At 47.8% G+C, this 22506-nt stretch overlaps 1 protein-coding gene across 1 annotated transcript in view; it reads right to left on the bottom strand.

Annotated features, from left to right (window-relative positions):
* LOC129381473 (adhesion G protein-coupled receptor B2-like) overlaps positions 1-22506 on the bottom strand; it is a 495955-nt gene that overhangs the window by 60924 nt on the left and 412525 nt on the right. The window contains exon 5 of the mRNA XM_072285547.1: positions 2367-2516. Within this exon, the coding sequence (XP_072141648.1) occupies positions 2367-2516 (150 nt within the window). The remainder of the gene's footprint in view (positions 1-2366; positions 2517-22506) is intronic.

Below are 22506 nucleotides of genomic sequence, written 5' to 3'. Positions count from 1 at the left end.
GACCCACGAACTCCTGGCCGTCACCTAGGCGGGGCCTTTGGCCCTCCCCACCAACTCGCAGGGCACACAATAAAGTTCTTTCCTCCTCCTCCATATCTTGTATTGTTGTAATCATCGTTTGTATTGATTGATCTTTTTTAATAAAGATCGCGTAAGCTCTTGGAAACGTCAAATGGCGCACCACTGCCGAAAGGGACACGGCGTGCCTCGGTTTCAGAAGGTCCACCTGCTGGTGTACGCCCTTCACGAGAAGGTCATCATGAAAATCTACAAATTTTTATGCCGCACTATCATGTTACATCGCTTGCTTGAGAATGAGTCGTTGATGAATTACCTGCGCTGATAGGGCTTGGAATCAGTGTGGAGAGGATCGCCACGAGGAACGCCACGTGGTGACTGGCACGTAGCGTTTTGGGCGTGTTGATATAACATGGCGAAGTTTATAGCGTACCCCGTCTTTTTCTGTCTTTTTGTGCCCTATAATGTTCACCCTGTCACGTAAAGCTTTGTGCAAGCATGGTGCAAGAACGCACTCACTGCCTAACATATCTGATTGGTCGATTCCTTCATTCGTTGAGCTTAACGTCCCGAAACAGCTTTTGAGCCGTAGTGTAGGGCTCTGGATTCATTTAGAACCCCTGGCGCTTTCAACACGCCCCTATGTCTAGGTAGACGAGCTCTTTTGTATTTAGCCGTCACCTCAAGTGCTGCCGAGAATCGAACCCAGGTCCTCATGTTCAGCAACAGAACGCTACGGAGCTACCGCGGCAGGTTCAATGCGAAACCAGGCAGAAGACCATTGCCGACCATTGAGAAAACAAATTTTAAAGAATAATGCCCCTGTCACACGGGCGCCAGCGAAGTCCATGTAGCACCTTCGTCTTTACATCAAGGGAGTTTTTACATCAAGGATCTACCTTGCGCCAAGGAAGTTAAATAATGATTTTGGCAAAGGGAGTTCGGCAATGACCGCTACTGCTGGATGGAGCACTCATTCCCAGACTGCTACAGCTGCGAAGAAAATCACGCTAATAAAATGGTTGTAACTGGCTCAATTGCAAATTTAGCATTAATATTGTTTTACCTTTGTTTATACGCCACCTAATTGGAGTTCTTAATTTGTTTTTAAGGACGTAGTGCCTGTGCCCTCTACCCCAATGTTCACCATACCGCGTGGAGAAATGTCGTTCCGCCATTTAGTTTGTTTATCCGCTTCGTCACTCATCTGGAAGCAGTTGAGCCCACCGCGAACGCGCAGATTACACAGAACAGAATCACAACTCGAAGCGCACCAATCGAACGCGACCACACTGACTACGCACGAAAGCAAGAGCATATGTGGCGAGCATTGCTTTCAACTTCACTATACATGGAAAACAAGACTTGCGGTAACATACAGCAAACTTAGTCGCTGTGATTTTATTTTAACGCAGATTACATACTGCGTTAAAAAAACTACCTTAAACGGATTCTGTGCATGTGTGAGCAGTTGCACGCGAAAGTTATCGCAGCAGCGCCGTTCCGTGCGGAGCCCGTCGTGCTACGCGGCATTGAACCGTGTAGCACGGCCGCAACTATATGGCCGTAAATCTCCACTGGGGAGTTTCATGTCAACGGAATTCGCGGGTGCCCGTGTGACAGGGGTATAATAAGCGACGCACTTGAGTGTGTAACGTGCCAAGGGAGACGACGCTTACAGCAGCATGGTCAGTGCAGGAAAGAACGAAGGTTTATTGAGAGCGTGGCTTATAAAGACATGAATGCAGCGCGCTGTACACACTGCGCATCACCGATGCGCATCCGCGCTGATATAATCAGTACACGTGTCCGATACAGAGTGCATAACGAGAACATGTGTAAAATTTTCCCTTTCGACCTTTCATCCTTCGCTCTTTTCGATTGCTCGGTTACGCCGAAGGACGACTCCAGCGATGGCGACACTCAACGCAGGAACAGACGCCTAAGAGCTGCGCTCTAAAACTAATGACCCATTTCCCCGCTCCATTTCTAGTACTTTAGAGCACCCTCGTGGCGCGGTTGACTGGTCTAAATTGAGTGCTCGGAACCCATTCACCTGGTTGGTTCAGGTAGCCACGATCGAGTTAAGAGCGCTTGGAGGCGCTATTAACATCTACCAGGAAGCGCGACTGAGATCCAACTCGATCGCGGGGCCCCTGCGTTTGCGCGGGGATGCTCTAGGAGCAGCTAACACGTTCGGCTCGGAAGGCCTTTCTCTCGCTGATAGGAACCAGTGAAATGTTCCACAGATTTCCCCGTGCTCTTACGTAGAAGACAACAGTGCGCATAAACTGGTGCAGACAGATGTGCATCTGATGCATCATGCGAGTGAAGTGTTGCGACAGCACCTGGCCCGCTGTAAGTGCCCGGGGGACAGATTCCTCCGCGGTCTTGAGCAGCAGAAGGCGGCGCTCAGGAAGAACAACTGCAGCAGCACGCATACGCAAACTGGCACCGTGGTCGCGTATGAGGCCCCCTCGGACAGGTCCAGCCAGCAACTGCGTGCGCCCACGGTCGAGTTAATTGCTGCAGAACATCCAAGGCTGTACTTACGAAGCAGATGGCCTCCTTTAACGGTTAACGAAATATTCGAAATCACACATCTACTCAGTAAGCTGGATTACTCGAAGAGACGGACATTACAAAAAGAAGAAACGAAATACATTATCATTTCAAAGGCGACGCATTTGTTGGGACATGGACTAACGCCAAATCCCACAAACACAAGTGTGCATGAGATACAGAGCTTCTTCGTGTCTTAACAAGTGCATTGCTTTTGAAATGATAGTGGCCTACCAACTAATTAGCCAACCAATATCTCCTGAGCAAACATTCATTATTTACTAAATAACAAAATATCGGTAATCAACATTGTTCACTAATTACCTTAGCGCGCAAATTGCAACTTAGGAAGTGAAGAGGATTATATCGCACGAAAATACGAGGATACAAATACGTGCTACACACAGGCGCTGAATTACAACAGTGTTTATTTCGTGCCAAAGTACCACATGTATAGGCCACATAAGGAATCCTCACAAGTGCAGAGCTTGCAAGGCTCGCCTGTCTTTACGCATACACGCGTAGAGGGCCAGCGCGGCCGCGCGCTCCCGGACCGGCGTATCTTGCAAGACATCTGCGAAGGGGACACGGTCCGCCGCGAGCTGTGTTTTCGCGGCTTAGTTGGCGTTGAGTCCGAGACAAAGCTCGAAGGTCAGTTCGCTCACTGCTGCTGCCGCGCTTCCTCGCTGCAGCCTTCTGACAGCGAGTCTCTGCGGTCATCGTTTGAAAGGTGTTCGCGTTGGCTCGTTAATTTACTTTAGTTTATAGTTTCTGTTTTGCCGTGTGTTGCTGATGTATTGTTATACCTGCATGTACAATCTGTACAACCACCTGCTATGGTCTCGGAAAGACACTGGCAGTATTGAAAATAAATAAATAAACAAATAAACAAACAAACAAACAAATAAATAAAAGTATGCCTATGTTTGCAAGTTTATACGGCAGCTAAAGCTATCGGACATTTGATTTGTACAATGATAGATTTGTCTCCAGTGGCAACGTTTTTGCATTTCTGCGCAGGAAACCTTGAACGCGGCATGCTTTAGTTGTGATATGACCAATGTGACGGCTGCAAGAAAGAACAGGTTTGAAATAAACGTCGAGATGTCTGTGCTAGTGAACCGATAATATCGTGCTTGAATTTAAAGAGTAACAGAAGTCATCAGTTGTTCTTTTCCTCAAAAAACGCACAAGAACTTTTTTTTTTCAATTTAATGAGCATGTGCCACTTGTTGCACCACTAATTTACCTCGTACAGGTCGTTTTGCAAAACATTGTAGTCATGGGTAGTGTGAATATTCCTGCACAAAACACAATCATCGGCAAATAGCCTGATTTGTGATGAAATACCGGAGCAAATATCATTTATATAGATAAGAAACAAAAGCGGTCCTATGATTGATCCTTGGGGCACGCTGAGGACACATCAACTTCACGGGATGTTTTGCCATAAGCAAACCTTTCGGTTTTCTTAAATTTAGATATTCATTTATCCAGTTAACAACCGTTCTGTTTATATTATACATTTCTAACTTTTCTATGAGTAAAGAGTGAGGGACAACATCGAACGCCTTCTTAAAATCTCGAAACAAACAGTCAACAGAAAAACCCTTATCTAGAGCTCCTGCTAAATGATGCGCCAACACAAGCAACTGCGTTGTACAGGAAACTCCACACCGAAATCCACGCTGCTGAAAACTGTTGTTGGAAATCATTGTTGAAATCATTGTTGATTTAGTTAGTAAGCGAATCTTTACAAGTTTAGCACTATTCTGATTTTGTATAGCTACTCCTTAATTTACTGTTGCAATCTGTGCTTCGCCTTCCGGGCGAAAGTTCGACTTTATTTTTTTGAAATGTAGAACAGTATTTCAGCAGTGCCATTTCTGAATATTAGGAGAGTTCGAAAACACCCGAGACTTGGAACGATAGTGCCTGAACAGCCTTTCAGGATTTTGGGGGGAGCTACTAGTCTGGAATCAGACAACTCAGGCTCCACAAAGTATCGCGTGAATAAGTCTTTAGACAGACTGGAAACCGAGGAGCCAGTGTCCACAAATAGGGATAAATGTTTTTCGTTCACCTCAACATCGGCGTAGAATACCAGATTCCGCACAAGTGGTTGTGGCCTAATACTGACATGTTCCCAACGACTAGGTCTGAAGGGACTGGGTGACCCGGAGGCTGACTGGCGCCATGCAGGTGGTGAGCGCGCGAAGGTGGTACTGCGACGCACCGTGTCGAAATGTCCCGTCCCCTCTTGGAACACTGGCAGGAAACCATGCAACGCGCGGGGCATTTCTGAGTAGTAGCAAGCTGGTAGCTATAGTTCGGGCAACCAATTGAAGAATGAGGTGGCGATGTCTAACGCTGCCGCATTGACGAATGTCCGGTCAGCTGACGAGCCTGGGGCTTGGTGGAGGGCGTGAGAAGCCATGGCAAAAGACGGTGGTGCCTTTGACTTTGATGGAGCGATGCGCTTAGGTGTACGAGCGTTTCGGACTCGCATTCCTGAAGGCAACGGTGGACGCACATTGCCTCTTCGGTGATCTTCACGGCTCCTCGAATATGTGTGTGGGCTCTTCGACAAGCAAACGTTCGCTTAGCCGCGTAGAGGACAGACCCGTGAATAACTGTTGGAGATGCAGCTGGTCCTTCAGGCCATCAAAATCACACTGCTTTGTGGTGTCTTACAATTAGAAGAGAAAATCCTGAGGAGCTGTGTCGCCTTGAACTATTTATTTCAATTCAATTCAATTCGAAATCAGTTTATTCAAACGACTAATAAGAAGTACATGTGAATTATCTGGGCCCTTAGCCTTCTCGGCTAGACTTGGGCCCATGCAGGAAGTGCGAAAAAATAACTGTAGTGAGACAACTCAGTATTTTACACAGGATTCATGTAAGAGCAGTTATGCGACAAAGGAAGGCAAAATGCTCAAGAAATTATACAATAGTTTGGAGGACAAAATAAAAGGAAGAATGCATGAAGGAAAAACACAGACTTATAGTGGAGTCGAATATTGCTGGCTCCGGAAAAATTTTTTTATATCGGCGATTGAGAATTGACCTACTTTTAAGTTAGCAGGCAGTCGGTTCCAAATTTTAGCAGTGGCATAGGCGATAGCTCTTTTACCGTACACATTATTAACACCTGGAAGGTTAAAACGACAACTGAAAAAATTTCTAATTGGGCGAGATGGATATACAAAAACAGATGATGATAGTGGGATGTTATGGTTTAGTATATGTATAACCACACGAGCTAGTTTGAAATCACGCATAGCAAAGAAAGGTGTAATGTCTAAGTGACGAAAGAGCGGAGCGGATCTATCTGTGTGTTTACTATGAGTTATTATTCGAAGTGCTCTTTTTTGTAAAATTACTATTTAATTTAAGTACGTGTTATACGTAAGCCCCCAGGAGTCCACACAGTAAGTCATATTGTTTTTATTTATTTATTTATTTATTTATTTATGTAAATGCTCTCAATGCCATTGCGGTGTTACAGAGAGGAGTGGTGTTACATGTTCAAAATGGAAGACTTGAACGATGCATGCTCAGGGTTGCTGGCGATGGAGGCAAGTAGGTGATGCCATTCGGATGATGCCTACGGCACGTAGGCATCATCCGTAGGAAACATGTTGAAAGACATGTTTTTTGCTGCAATTGAACACCCACAAAAGGAAGACACATAAAGACAACACGGGCGGCACTTCCAACTGATTTAATTTTGGCTGTGACCCATGAATATATATACACATACTCCGTGTGTTGATAAAATTGCACAAACAGGCCTGGAGTGTGGCCTGATCCCGGTGACCAGAACCGGTAACGCACTTCCTCACCAGAGCAGGATTGAACACCCTGGTGCAGTACTTGGCCACAACCGCCTATATGAACAAAACAATCAAACCCCGGCCCTCAGTCCCCAGCAGCTGCGAAGCAACTGACCACGGCGGCGGTCAGACCTGCGACGCAGCAGAGGGTGCTAAGAATCCTTGGCTCCGGACAGGCCGCCATTGGAATATGAACCTGGCAACGTTTAACGCTAGAACGTTATCTAGTGAGGCGAGTCTAGCAGTGCTATTGGAGGAATTAGAGGGCAGTAAATGGAATATAATAGGGCTCAGTGAAGTTAGGAAGGAAGGAAGGAAAAAGTGGAGAAGGAAGGCAGGGAGGTGAACCAGTTTAGCCTAACCGGTTTTCTACCCTACACATGGGAGCGGGATGGGGGGGATGAAAGATGGGAAGAGAGAGAGCGCACATAACACAGCAAACACATCGTCAGTTACAGTCCGTCACTCTTGCGCGGTACGCGACATCACTGTCACAGCCGCTTGTCCAAGCCCGTATCCTTCATAAACCGAAGTAGTCCCTTCGTCGCCTTCAGCTGCGATGTCTTCTGTCGGCGATATGTGAAAATGGTTGCAACTGACAATGGTCTATTGTCCAGGTGCGCTAGAACGGACGCCATGGACTGTCTCTGAACATTATATTCAGGACAGTCGCACAGAATGTGTTCCATCGTCTCCTCGCAAAGCCAGGCATTGCAGAGAGCGTTGTCGGCCATTCCAATGCGAAACGAGTAGGATTTCGTGAAGGCCACCCCTAGCCATAAGCGATAAAGCAGGGTGGCCTCACTTCGGCGGAGTCCAGTTGGCATACAGAGATGCATCAATGAGGGCAGGTCGTGTTGATGATTGCTGCGGTTGGTCTGGCTGCTTGGTGTGCACCATAGAGAGAGCGTGATCTCCCGTGCAAGCACTTGAAGCCTGCTGGCTGCGTCGGACCGTGAAAGTGGTATGGCCTCTTCCTGTGCGTCTTCAAGAGCTGTCCGAGCGGCTTTATCGGCGTCTTCATTTCCTCTGACGCCGCAGTGACTTGGCAGCCACTGAAACGTCACGTGATGTCCTTTCTCATGTGATGTATGAAGTAGGCATCTAATATCGAGCACGAGCTGTTCGAATGGCCCGCGACGCAGAGCTGATAGCACAGATTGTAGGGCTGCCTTTGAGTCACTGAAAATTGACCATTGTCGAGGTGGTTCCCGATTGACGAAGCAAAGTGCAGCGCGAAGAGCAGCTAGTTCCGCAGATGTAGATGTCGTTGGGTGGTCAGTCATAAAGCTGATGGTAATACCTCTTGCTGGGACGACCACAGCACCGGACGAACACTGGATGTTTGTGGAACCATCTGTATAAATATGTGCACTGTCCGCGTACCTCTCGTGCAGAAGAAGCCGAGACAGTTGTTTCAGCGCAGGCGACGACAGCTCAGACTTTTTCCCGATTCCTGGTACGCTGAGATGGACTGTGGGGCTGACAAGGCACCAAGGGGGTATCGATGGTTTAGATGCAGCGGTGAAGCCCGAGGGAAGTTTGTCGTTGTACTTGACGATAGTTTTAGAGAATGATGCTTGGTGCCTGTCTGAAGGTAGTGTTGCAAGGTGGTGATAGGGGGCACGTGGAAAATGTCTGATATGTGTTCTCAGGGCTTCCACCGTGATGTGAGTTTGCGTTGGATGGTCCCGAGCAATCGCAATAGTTGCCTCAGTTGACGTGCATCTGGGCAAACCAAGAAAAACTCTGAGTGCTTGAGCTTGTGCTGCCTGCAGAACACGAATATTTGTGTTGCAGGTATTTCTCAGTACAGGTAGACTGTATCTTAAAAAACCGAGGAAGAGAGCTCTGTAGAGTCTCAGCATTGCGTCTACTGACATCCCCCACGTCTTTCCTGTCAAGTATTTAAACAACTGGGAGGTTGCTGTCAGGCGCCGTTTCATGTAGGCCACGTGCGGGCTCCAACTGAGGTCTCGGTCGATAATTACGCCAAGAAATCTGTGCGTTCTGACATAGGAAATGGTCCGCCCATTGATTGAGATGACATAAGGCGTCATTGGTTTGCGAGTAAATGCCACTAGGGCGCATTTTTCTGGCGATATGCTCAGACCTTGTTCGCACAAGTAGCTCGCTGTCAAAGTAGCCGTTCTTTGAAGCCGTGCTCGTATCTGAGGACGTGTGACTGCCGAAGTCCAGACACAGATGTCATCTGCGTATATTGAAATTTTGGTGGTAGTTGGCAAGTGTTCATCAAGCCCAATAAGAGCGAGGTTGAATAGCGTCGGGCTGAGAGCACCGCCTTGAGGAACGCCCCTGCTGGTATAGCGTCGCGTAGTTGGGCCATCGTCAGTTAACACATAGAATGACCTTGCAGAAAGGTAACTTGCAATCCACAAAAGCACTCGACCACCTAGGCTAACCGTCGCAAAAGCGTCGAGAATCGCCTCACGTAATACGTTATCGTATGCCCCTTTGACATCTAAGAATAAAGCTGCAGATAAACGTTTACGGGACCTTTCGTGCTGGACATATGAAACGAGATCAACTACATTGTCGATGGAAGAGCGGTCACGTCGAAAACCAGCCATGGAATTTGGATAAATCTTGTAGTATTCAAAGTACCATTCCAGGCGGCCAAGGATCATCCGTTCCATTATCTTTCCTACACAGCTGGCCAACGCTATTGGGCGGTAAGAGGTGAGCTCTAGCGGGGATTTGCCCTGCTTCAAGATTGGTACCAGGCGGCTCACTTTCCATTCGTCAGGAACATTTCCCTCCTGCCATGAGGTGTTGTATAGACTCAATAGTGCTATCCGCGCGGATTCTCCGAGATAGCACAAGGTTCGGTATGATATACCATCTGGGCCCGGAGATGATGAGCGCCTGCAGAGAGCTAGTGCCGCCTCGAGCTCCAGTGAAGTTAGGAGGCCCGGAGATGATGAGCGCCTGCAAAGAGCTAGTGCCGCCTCGAGCTCCAGTGAAGTTAGGAGGCCCGGAGATGATGAGCGCCTGCAGACAGCTAGTGCCACCTCGAGCTCCAGTGAAGTTAGGAGGCCAAAAGAAGCATATACAGTGCTAAAAAGCGGGCACGTCCTGTGCTACCGGGGCTTAGCGGAGAGACGAGAACTAGGAGTCGGATTCCTGATTAATAAGAATATAGCTGGTAACATAGAGGAATTCTATAGCATTACCGAGAGGGTGGCAGGTCTTGTTGTGAAACTTAATAAGAGGTACAAAATGAAGGTTGTACAGGTCTACGCCCTTACATCCAGTCATGATGACCAGGAAGTCAAAAGCTTCTATGAAGACGTGGAATCGGCGATGGGTAGCGTGAAAACAAAATACACTATACTGATGGGCGACTTGAATGCCAAGGTAGGCAAGAAGCAGGCTGGAGACAAGGCAGTGGGAGAATATGGCATTGGCACTAGGAATAGCAGGGGAGAGTTATTAGTAGAGTTTGGGGAACAGAATAATATGCGGATAATTAATACCTTCTTCCGCAAGCGGGATAGCCGAAAGTGGACGTGAAGGAGCCCGAACGGCGAGACTAGAAATGAAATAGACTTCATACTCTGCGCTAACCCTGGCATCATACAACATGTGGACGTGCTCAGCAAGGTGCGCTGCAGTGACCATAGGATGGTAAGAACTCGAATTAGCCTAGACCTGAGGAGGGAACGGAAGAAACTGGTACATAAGAAGCCGAGCAATGAGTTAGCAGTAAGAGGGAAAATAGAGGAATTCGAGATCAAGCTACAGAACAGGTATTCGGCTTTAACTCAGGAAGAGGACCTGAATGTTGAAGCAATGAACGACAATCTTGTGGGCATCATTAAGGAGTGTGCAATAGAAGTCGGTGGTAACTCCATTAGACAGGATACCAGTAAGATATCGCAGGAGACGAAAGATCTGATCAAGAAACACCAATGTGAGAAAGCCACTAACCCTACAGCTAGAATAGAACTGGTAGACCTTTCGAAGTTAATCAACAAGCGTAAGACAGCTGACATAAGGAAGTATAATACGGATAGAATTGAACAAGCTCTCAGGAACGGAGGAAGCCTAAAAGCAGTGAAGAAACTAGGAATTGGCAAGAATCAAATGTATGCGTTAAGAGAGAAAGCCGGCAATATCATTACTAATATGGATGAGATAGTTCAAGTGGCTGAGGAGTTCTATAGAGATTTGTACAGTACCAGTGGCACCCACGACGATAATGGAAGAGAGAACAGCCCATTTCCGGAATCCACATCAGGAAACAAGTGAGTTGCAGTCGCGGTGGACTACGCGACCCGCTACGCCGTAACACGCGCTCTTCCGACCAGTTGCGCAACTGATGTTGCGGACTTCCTCCTACATGATATCATTTTGATGCATGGTGCTCCGCGTCAATTGCTTACAGACCGCGGCCGCACCTTTTTAGCCAAAGTCATTGACGACATCTTGCGTGCCTGCTCAATACAGCATAAATTTACTACCTCCTACCACCCTCAAACGAACGGCCTCACTGAGGGTTTGACCACACCCTTACAGACATGCTCTCCAAATACGTTTCAGATGACCACCGGGACTGGGAGCTGGCTCTACCTTACATTACCTTTGCATACAACTCTTCCCGTCTCGAAACTGCTGGCTTTTCCCTGTTTTACCTATTCTATGGCCGCGAACCGACGCTACCACTGGACACTGTGCTTCCATCCGCCACAGCTTCAACTAGCGATTATGCCCGTGATGCAATCGCCCATGCTGACCATGCTTGCCAACTTGCGCGTGCTGGTCTACAAGTGTCTCAAGACAAGCAGAAACAACGCTACGACCTCCGTCACCGTGATGTCCATTTTGTGCCCGGCGCCCTCGTGTTGCTTTGGTCACCATCGCGTAAAGTCGGCCTTTGTGAAAGACTGCTTTCCTGTTACACAGGCCCATATCGCGTGCTCCGCAAAGTGACCGATGTCACCTATGAAATCGTTTTAGCCACGCCCACTACGTCCTCCGCTGTGACAACCAGTGACGTTGTGCACGTTGCCCGACTCAAGCCCTACAACACTCCGTGCACCTTGGATATTTAGCAGCACCGTGATGGTGCTTTTGCCGCAGGGGGGTAATATTACGATATCATGGAGCGATGCTCAAGAGACGAGCCGCCGCGAGAACGATGAAGAAGTTGGTCGGTGCCCTTGGCACAAGCGAGTGTCAGCCTGGCTCCAGTGTAAATAGCGTGTAAATAGCATATTTCGTCTGTGTCTTTCCACACGTAACATTTCATTAGTAGGCAGGTTAGAAGAGGTGCGACGGCGGTGACGTCGAGTGAGTCACTAGTGACCTAATCATGTCACTGAAGAATAAGCTATTACTCTCAGAACCATTTCGTTTGATATGCATGTTGGAACCATAGAAGTGCATCCGAGGTACAAGCATAGGGAGTTATAGAGAGTCGCTTAGTGATTATGTCAAGTGCCTGAGTAATGGCGACCAAATTTTACCCTTGCGAACGATAACGAGCATGAGGAAAGGGAAGGAAATCGCATTTCAGTATCGCTACCGAAGTCGCGTAATATCCGTCACGATTCTGACTAACTTATGTGAGTCACTCTCTTGTCTTATCTTCACTCTCTTAACTTATCTTGTCACTCGGAAATGCGACTCGAGAAGGAGGAAATGAGCGAGCGGTATACACCGTTTGTTCTCAAAGGCGCCACCGTATTGCTCTGCAGTGGCGCCATCTATGGGCAGTCGGCATGCTGGCTTGGGCGAGCGCTCCGTCTTGCATGACAGGTATACGCTCGGCCGTAGTTTCTGGCGTTTGTTTTCGCGCTCGTGCGTTCTATTTAGTATGGCGTGCGTGTTCTACGTGGTAAACGGTTCCGTGAGACGTCCTTAAGTGGTTTAAGTCGGCATGGCCGGAGTTTCTGCTGGAGTTGAGGCAGACGGAGTACGCAGCGTGATGGTGTGCACACATATTTGAGCCTACGTTCAGCCTCGGAGATCAATTGTGTATTTCTGAATGTTCCATTCATGAATGTCACCTTATATCAGTATTCTTTGGCTCTAACCTGCGGTATAGTAGCCAGAAAATATACGCGACGATCGTAACAGTGTGGGTAGCGTTCCGCTACGATAAGAGCTGTGCTGTTATACTTTGACAAGCGTTCAAGCTGTTAGCTGCAGATTACATTGCGTTACTACATGGTCTGGCGGATGAGGTTTCCACGCATGAATAAAATTGTTTTGGATAGTAATAACAGCATACCGTACAGTGTGAATTAAGCTTGTCCTACAAAGCGACCCTTTACGAACTGTGCGAACATACTAAGCAGTGGTAGGTGCTAGATTACAGATATCTTTGTTCTATATAGCGCATGCTCCAAGCATACGGCATCAACGTTTATAGATCTATAAAGGCTGTGCGGCGTGACTTTCCGAGGTTGTATTGCACCCGCTGTGGTTGCTCAGTGGCTATGGTGTTAGGCTGCTGAGCACGAGGTCGCGGGATCGAATCCCGGCCATGGCGGCCGCATTTCGATGGAGGCGAAATGCGAAAACACCCGTGTACTTAGATTTAGGTGCACGTTAAAAATCCTCAGGTGGTCGAAATTTCCGGAGTCCTCCACTACGGCGTGCCTCATAATCAGAAAGTGGTTTTGGCACATAAAACCCCATAATTTAATTTTTAAGGTTGTATTGCGGCGTTAGCCCGTTTTCTCTATCTTTTTTCGAGAAAGAGGATGATAACCGATTTTTTTTACATTGTGTTTGTTCCTTTCGCTACGATGCACTCACACGTATTACGACAATGTTGTTCTCAGAAATAGCCATCGCATTCTCTTTATGTGATCCGTTTCATATATAATGGTTTTACTGGGCGAAAAGGCAATGCCGAAGCACATTGCTTATATATGTATCATGCTGGTTGACCAACCGCAGTGATCGCTCTGTTCAGCAGCACCATCGGCCTCATACAGGAAGGCTAGCATAGACATGTCGTGATTCAAGCCTACTAGAATTGAAATGCATGGGAACGACGCCGGTGTATCACAAAAATTTGATAGCGCCTGCCGCTTAGATGTTTCGTAGTTGCCTTAGGTTGGGCGTACACGAGCATGCGCTCTTATGTTTTAGTCCCTACGACAAGCCATCAGATAGTCAGCAGACTTACCATTTCATGCTGGTAATATAGAGACACCGGTTCTCTTCGTTGAATTAAAACAGATATACGCAAAATAGTTCACAACACATACGCACACCGCGGCTGATAATACGCATCACATGTTTGCGCCCCCGAGAGATATTTCCGCGAACTATAGTTACCGATGCACCGAAAGGCTTGCCTGGCGATCTTATATGAACGGACATTGCGTAAATTTCAGAAAGAACGATCTAAAAGATCTCGAAATCGTTCCGCAGCAGGCGACAGCAGTACTTTCAACCAGCGCCACGCAGGATAGTACAAGCCAGGGAGGAGGAAAGGCTCGCCACGCGCTTTTTCCTCCTCGCCTGATGAGAATGTCTATACCACGCGGAAGTGTTTCTGAAGCAGCCATGACGACACTGGTAGCGTGGAAACTGTGCTCCTATGGTGCTGATACCAATACAGTGATCACATCAATGAATAGACGGCATTCACGACGCCTGTTACGACCTCTTCTGCAATAATTATTTGTTTCTCAATCAATTTCCGACAGGATTAAATTGACTGGCACTGGGATTAAAATGTGTGGCACTTGGAGTAAAATGGCTGGCGCAAGGATTAAATGAGTTGGCACGCGGATTAATTCGTATGACGCTGGGATTATGTGTGGGGGCGCCTGGATTAAATTATTGGCACTTCGACTGGAAATGATGGCGCTCAGATTAAATTGGCTGGCGCCTGGATTATCTTCAATGGCGTTTGGATTAAACTGAGCGGGAAAACCTGTAGAGTCTTGTTGTGGTTACTATATCTGGAGGACTGAACTTAGCGTTGTCACCAATAGGGAGAAAGCGACTTTGGCCGACAGCGGCGTTTCCAACGCCACGGCAAACGCAACCCGTGCTTGCCTCTTACCTTCGCTCCCAAGAAGTCTGTTCAACAATGCGGCTTTCCATTCCGCGGAAAAACTTTTGCCACCAGAGGTGATCTGATTTGTTTCAAAAATTGGCAGTGGCTTAGCTCCGTTATGCCAGGATATACATAGCGAAAGCTAAGGCATAGCATGGTTAGCATTGGTTAATCTTGATTGCAAGTCCAGGCCAGTCTGGTTGCGGCGTTTAGCCAGTCGTACGGCGCGCTGTTCGTCTGTTTCCTGGGCGATTCGTTTCCTGTTCATCTCGTTCCGATGTCGATTCGAAGCTTCCTTCTGCTTATCAGAATGGTGGCCGTCCATGCTGCCGCCTCAACTGTGGTTGCGGCGCACGCGAGCTCTCCTTTTCAATCCTCCGACATGTTATCAGGCATGCGACGCCGCTGGCAAAGCGAGCAGAGGCGAGCGCAACGACGAGAAACGTGGTGTGACGTCATACTAAACGGCGGTGGTGGAAAGGCGCGGCGCTGCGCTGCAGAGGAACACCTGTGGCTCGGTGATACTAGTGGCGCATGCGCAGTAGTGACTAGGGAGAGGAGAGAGAGAAACATCCGCGGCGTGGCGCGCGTTGTGACGTCATCTGCCTCCTCATAGCAAGTTCGCGGCCAGTAAAGCTTTCGCTTTAAAATCTTCAAGCCACCGAGACCACGGTACTACTGGTGTTCCCGGACGGTTCCAAAACAAGGTGCGCTCTCCTATCAGGCCGCTCATGTTGGGGCTGTACGGCTGTGCGTCGTTACCCCACCAGGCATCTTGCTGTGCTTCCCGGGGACGGTGGCTGGCGATGTGCGACGCGATAAGCGGCGATGCGCAGTGAGTGAAGGCCTGCTTCGGCAGACTGTGTTCGTTGCGACTGAGACAGGCGGAACCGGTATCGCCGCAGCTGATGTTGATAATGAGATGCTTCCGGAGCACCGTTGGTGGCTCCGGAAGAACGCCAAGCATCGCACCTGGACGCAAAAGTCACGACACAGATATTGAGCAAATTGTCTCTGTGTCGTCGTCTGTGAGCATGCAATGGCCGAAGCTGCTCGCAATATTACGGCACATTTACTGGCCACCAGGCCAGGTACACCCTTGCGTATGACATATACACTACTTGCCGTTAGTTTCCAAGGTAGTCTCACCCGCCGTGGTTGCTCAGTGGCTATGGTGTTAGGCTGATGAGCACGAGGTCGCGGGATCGAATCCCGGCCACGGCGGCCGCATTTCGATGGGGGCGAAATGCGAAAACACCCGTGTAGTTATATTTCGGTGCACGTTAAAGAACCCCAGGTGGTCGAAATTTCCGGAGTCCTCCACTACGGTGTGCCTCATAATCAGAAAGTGGTTTTGGCACGTAAAACCCCATAACTTACCTTAACGTAGTCTCGTATGGCGGTTATCCACGTGTGTGAAGGAATACCGCTATTTAAAATTATTGTGCAGTAATATATGCGGGATTTTTATGCTCTCCATATTGTCTACCATGTTGCCGTTCCGCCTCTATAATATAGCCGCAATGTAGAGTAGCATTTCTCGAATGCCATAAAGGTTACCGACATACTCAAAGACCTCGCGCACAGCTCCTGACAATTACTTGTATTCAAGAGTTGTGCGACTGCCAAGGACATCCTTAACGAATGTTACATAGCACATTATGGGATTTTACGTGCCAAAACTACGATCTCATTATGAGGCACACCGTAGTGGGGAATTCGGGAATAAGTTAGACCACTTGGGGTTCTTTAATAGGCGCCTAACCCTAAGTACACGGGTGTTTTCGCATTTTACACCCATCGAAATACGGCTGCCGTGGCTGGGATTCGATCCGGAGACCTCGTGATTAGCAGCCAAACCCAATAAAAACTAAGCAACTACGGAGGGGAAGGAATGTTGGCAGTTCGAGGAAGGTGACAGTCGGCACGTGAGACAATTTGTTCACATCCTCAGTACACGAAAATCGGTACCAAACGTCGAAGAATGACACCGTAGAATGTACTGTATTTATTGTGACGGAGTCCGTGTCCAATATTTCAGACCCGAATCACCCTGTAACTGACGACCAGGCATCAAGCTTATAAGTGCAGTCGCTTGACAGTTGTCGGGCTCTGGCGTTGGCCACAGGACCTACTTGACCTCTTTTCAACACTTGCCGTCATTCTCTCCTTATTTTGCACCATCGGGTTTCACCTGAACTGCTTCAACAGCCCATTTATTTTTGCCAAAATTTGGCCACCCTGTCAACGTAATAGGTTCTTATTTTTAGGTCATCTTTTATATTTAGGCTAATGCTGTCCTGAGATTTCTATCGGTCTCACCTTTCCCAAAATGCCCGTATTTTTGTCGGCCTCTTTTCCGATTTTGGAAAACTTGTAATAGACGTTGAAACCATTGCATGGCCCCCTGACCACGCTGCTCAAAAAGTCATTTTATTTGCCTGTGGCCTTGTGCAAGCTTCTGCCTTCTTGCCGTTCATCAACCTCCGGGTTTCCCTGTCACTTGCATACCATTTTGACGACTACAATCCCACGGAAGTTGGCAACGATATAATGTATATGGCATTAAAGCCATTTAAATCAATTCTACCGTGGAGACGACAGCCGCTTTTGCTCACTGTGAATGCAGATATTGCATAAATGAGCGCCATTCTTAAGCATATAAATTTATAGTCTAAAAAATGAAGCGGAACTCACGTATGTGCGGATTGATGTAAACGAAGCTTTCTGTGTTCTTTGTTGTCATTGTCGTACGTAATCTCCATAGAGTAGTCAGGCACCCTCTAATGAAGTGCTGTCAATGTTTGCCTGTTTACGCCCGCCATTGTGATGCAAATAAATGTAACTTCAAATCATTTTCTCAGAAATAAACGCTGAATTAAACGCTGACGTCATCCTGAACAAGATCATCAAGTGCCGTAGTGCTCGATCTTATGATGCTCCTATTGACAAGGTTATTTTCGTGTGTCTTCTTTTTTTTTGGGGGGGGGGGGGGGAAGGGGTGATGTGCTCTTGTACCGTAGAAACTTCCTTCGGACGTCTCTAATGTGCTCGTTTTTATTCTGAAGTACCCAATGAAAACAGTCATCGCTGCAACTCAAGATGTGCTGGTGGCAGGCCACCATGGCGTGTCGCGCAAGTATGACCACGCTGATTCATTTGGGTTGGCATATACGATTTTATGCATCATACTTCGCCACATTCATTTTTCAATCTATGCCAGAGCTCGAAAAGGCCGACCAACTCGCTAGGTCCCTTTCCTCTGTTTACTTCCGCGAAGTGTGCATCTATCGCTGTGGTCACCAAATATGCCCAGCGGTACGCAATTACTCAAGCCTTTCTGGCGACCTAAGCAACTGAAGCCGCAGGCTTTCTTCAACCTGGTCCGACGTTCAATATGGCTATCCTCAAGTACTTTTCGCGGACTTCGCCTCACCGCCTTCTCTCCAGTGTCATATCTTACACTACTCGCTCCTGCTAGACACAACACAGACACTCAACGACCTTAACGAAGTATGAATTACACGCTAGCTGACATGCTGTCGATGTACAGGCTCGTCCACTCTTTTACGGTGAACACGGCACACCGTGGCCACGTTCCGCGGGGCGCCAGTGTGTCCGGCGCGGCGGCGCATCGAAGCGAAGCGGCGCAGGCGCACACGGACCTCGGGGAGGCGCTTCGCGTCGTCTGCTACAGCGCTGGAGCGCGCCGCTCTGGCTTTGCTGCAAAGTACACTTCGCTAAACCCAGGTGACTGAGGGACCGAGGCGGCGTTGCGGGAAGGCGCACTTCACTAACTGGAGCCTATTCCAGCTGGTTCGGTCTACAGCTTGTGAACAGCATGCTTAATCAATATACATTAACAGAAACGAGCTTCTCATCACATAAATCACTTAGCATGTTTTTAATAAGTGATGAGGGTAAAAATACAGTCATTTTTTCGCGCTCTTTATTACGCTCGGTCCATTTTATTTCACTCTCACAGCACTTGGTGTAGTCCATACCGAGAAACCTATCAGGCGCGCTCTTCTTCGTTGGAGACATCATGTGATGAGCCTAGCGCGCCGTTTCGCGCATGTCTTGATGCTAGAACGAATTTGCTTAATTGACCTAACAAAGAGACCGAAACCCGCAATAAATTCCACAGAAAGTTATAGAGCGATTGTTCAATCATGCATCATCATGTTTGCCATCGATGTTACCATTAAGGAGGGCGATAATATTGCTTCAACAGCAACTAAGAAGTGACATCCGCTACTACGCGACTCTGTTATTGACGCGTTAATGTCGCTGGTAGGGGTGCGTGGAGGGCTTTACGCGATGTAGGAAAGTGCTCTCCCCGGCATAGCAACTGATATGGCGGCAATTTTACTCCCCCTTTTCATATTTCTACATCCTATAAAAAAACAAAATTCATTTTTGTTGTCACAGTTTGGGTAAAATCACCGAAGCGGTGCCAGTCCTTTAACGGCTACTTGACGCGAGAAGTAACATTCTCATTTAGAGGAATCGTCGGTCAATTATTTGATGACATTGATTAGGTGAAGTAAAACATGTGGCGCCGTCGTTGTTTGGTTTTCTTTTTCTCCTTGGAGTCAATGCACGCCGCATGCGAATGCTGTTTCCGTCCGATTCCAAGAGGTAATTGGAGTGGAACATCTATAATCTACATGTCTGTTTTCTAGCTTAAATTACGTCTTCCCGGGTAATTAAGTCGTTATTCGCTTCTATTTCATTTCAGCACTTCCTCGGAATAGATCATATTGACACGTGTACTTATATTTATCGTACGACCACGTTTCGCCGCCTAAACCTTATCGCACAGCGCGGGACGCGCTCGCATGTACCCGAAGTTTCAGGAAAGTTTTCGATGCTTCTATCCGCAGTCTGTTGTCGCCGAACCTTGTGTTATCTGATTTATTCGCCTGACGCGAATGCTGTAGAACTTTGTGGAAGGCACGCGGGTCCCAACGATTAGTCTGGAACATCCGACGATTCTGTATAAAAGCCGACGCGCTTGACCCGCTGATCAGATTTTCGACGATCGCCGACCTTGTTCGCCGCTATCGTTGTGCTATAAGTGTAGCCTGTTCTTGTGGGCACAGGTTCGCCCAATAAAAGTTAGTTTTTGCCTTTCACAGTATCGCTACTGTGTTCTTAACGTAACCACCACGTGACAATATGCATATTCTCACTAGCATATAATTTGTTAATTGTGCGGTATACGTCCCGAAGCGACACATGGCCTCTGCATTGCGCCATATAGGTGGGCATCCGGTAAATTTGGAGAAAAGGAGGAATTGATTTCTCTTTTTTTTAGGGGTTAGGGGGGGGGGGGGGCGAGGCTGAGTGGGTAAAACCGAAATATGAATACGGCACAGGAACCCTTGCCGCGAACAAGCGATGCTGTTGCCGTCGTGGGGAAGTGGCCGGTCCGTGTGTTGGACGAACGCGGCCATGATCATTAAACTGGCGGTCATGAGGCCGGCCCGGTGTCGTCTGCCGACAGCATGCCGGTGGTCGGCCAACGGGCTCGACATTTGTAAAAGCCAAGCCCGGCCCAAGAAAGATTGCTGTGGTCGGGCCAGTCTACTTTTTAACTGACCATGGGCGTCAGCCGGATCTACCGCCTAGCCCCCCCCCCCCCCCCTTCTCTTTTTTTTGCTTAGGTCATGCTACCCCGTCCTAGCTTAATATGCCGATGCGGTGCAGCCAACCGCTGCTCAAGTGAGTGACTGGCCGCTCACGAGTCAAAGATTCTGGGATGACTCGTCAAATCGAAAGACACCAGAGGTGTTTCCATTAAACCCATTTCTGTCAACTTGCATGATGAATTGCATTTTGTTTGCTTGCTGGTTGCCATGGCACTACGGCGATAAAAACGCTGTAACAGTGCAGGATAATTTTATTTCCCCGGTGAACTTTCGGGAACTAGCCATGTCGCGGGTACCGGAAAAAGAAAGACGACGCATTGCAGATATGTGCCTAAAAAACTATTCTCAACGCGTTATATCGGAGATAACAAAAAGGCCACTGAAAACTGTGAATCGAATCGTCCAGGCTTACAAGAAGATGGCGGATGCTCCCCGTAAAGCCCGGCAAAGAGTGACCACTGAAGCTGAATGCATGACCATTGTTGCGGCGGCTGCTGCATACCCGACCTCCACCGTTTGGTAACTAAAAAACAGCCTCAGGCTGGGTTCTCTGACACGACTATCATGCGTCGACTCTACGCCCCAGCGTAATAAAGAGCGCGAAAAAACGACTGTATTTTTACCCTCATCACTTATTAAAAACATGCTAAGTATTTATGTGGGGAGAAGCTCGTTTCTGTTAATGTATATTGATTAAGCATGCTGTTCACAAGCTGTAGACCGAACCAGCTGGAAAAGGCTCCAGTTAGTGAAGTGCGCCTTCCCGCAACGCCGCCGCCGTCCCTCAGTCACCTGGGTCTAGCTAAGTGTCATCATCATCATCATCATCATCATCATCATCATCATCATCATCATCATCAGCCTAGTTACGCCCACTGCAGGCCAAAGGCCTGTCCCATACTTCTCAAACTACCCCGGTCATGTACTAATTGTGGCCATGTTGTCCCTGCAAACGTATTAATGTCATCCGCCCACCTAACTTTCTGCCGCCCCCTACTACGCTTCCCTTCCCTTGGAATCCAGTCCGTAACCCTTAATGACCATCGGTTATCTTCCCTCCTCATTACATGTCCCGCCCATGCCCATTTCTTTTTCTTGATTTCAACTAAGATGTCATTTACCCGCGTTTTTTCCCTCACCCAATCTGCTCTTTCCTTATCCCTTAACGTTACACCTATCATTCTTCTTTCCATAGCTCGTTGCGTCGTCCTCAATTTCAGCAGAACCCTTTTCGTAAGCCTCCAGGTTTCTGCCCCGTAGGTGAGTACTGGTAAGACACAGCTGTTATACACTTTCCTCTTGAGGGATAGTGGCAACCTGCTGTTCATGATTTGAGAATGCCTGCCAAACGCACCCCAGCCCATTCTTATTCTTCTGGTTATTTCAGTCTCATGATCCGGATCCGTGGTCACTACCTGCCCTAAGTAGATGTATTCCCTTACCACTTCCAGTGCCTCGCTACCTATCGTAAACTGCTGTTCTCCTCCGAGACTGTTAAACATTACTTTAGTTTTCTGTAGAAGAATTTTCAGACCCATCCTTCTGCTTTGCCTCTCCAGGTCAGTGAGCATGCATTGCAGTTGGTCTCCTGAGTTACTAAGCAAGGCAATATCATCAGCGAATCGCAAGTTGCTAAGGTATTCTCCATCAACTTTTATCCCCAATTCTTCCCACTCCAGGTCTCTGAATGCCTCCTGTAAACATGCTGTGAATAGCATTGGAGATATCGCATCTCCCTGTCTGACGCCTTTCTTTATTGGGATTTTGTTGCTTTCTTTGTGGAGGATTACGGTGGCTGTGGAACCGCTATAGATATCTTCCAGTATTTTTACATATGGCTCATCTACACCCGGATTCCGTAGTGCCTTCGTGACTGCTGAGGTTTCGACTGAATCAAACGCTTTCTCGTAATCAATGAAAGCTATATATAATGGTTGGTTATATTCCGCACATGTCTCTATCACCTGATTGATAGTGTGAATATGGTCTATTGTTGAGTAGCCTTTACGGAATCCTGCCTGGTCCTTTGGTTGACATAAGTCTAAGGTATTCTTGATTCTATTTGCGATTACCTTAGTAAATACTTTGTAGGCAACGGACAGTAAGCGGATCGGTCTATAATTTTTCAAGTCCTCGGCGTCCCCTTTCTTATGGATTAGGATCATGTTAGCGTTCTTCCAAGATTTCGGTACGTTCGAGGTCATGAGGCATTGTGTATATACGCCTGCCAATCTTTCTAGGACAGTGTTCCCACCATCCTTCAACAAATCTGCTGTTACCTGATCCTCCCCAGCTGCCTTCCCCCTTTGCATAGCTCCCAAGGCGTTCTTTACCTCTTCCGGTGTTACTTGTGGGATTTCAAGTTCCTCTAGACTATTCTCTCTCACCT

Source organism: Dermacentor andersoni, chromosome 11 (genome assembly GCF_023375885.2).
Source record: "Dermacentor andersoni chromosome 11, qqDerAnde1_hic_scaffold, whole genome shotgun sequence".
NCBI classification, from domain to species: Eukaryota; Metazoa; Arthropoda; class Arachnida; order Ixodida; family Ixodidae; genus Dermacentor; species Dermacentor andersoni.
Note: the sequence above shows the minus strand (reverse complement) of the source record. Positions and strands in the feature narration are given on the sequence as shown.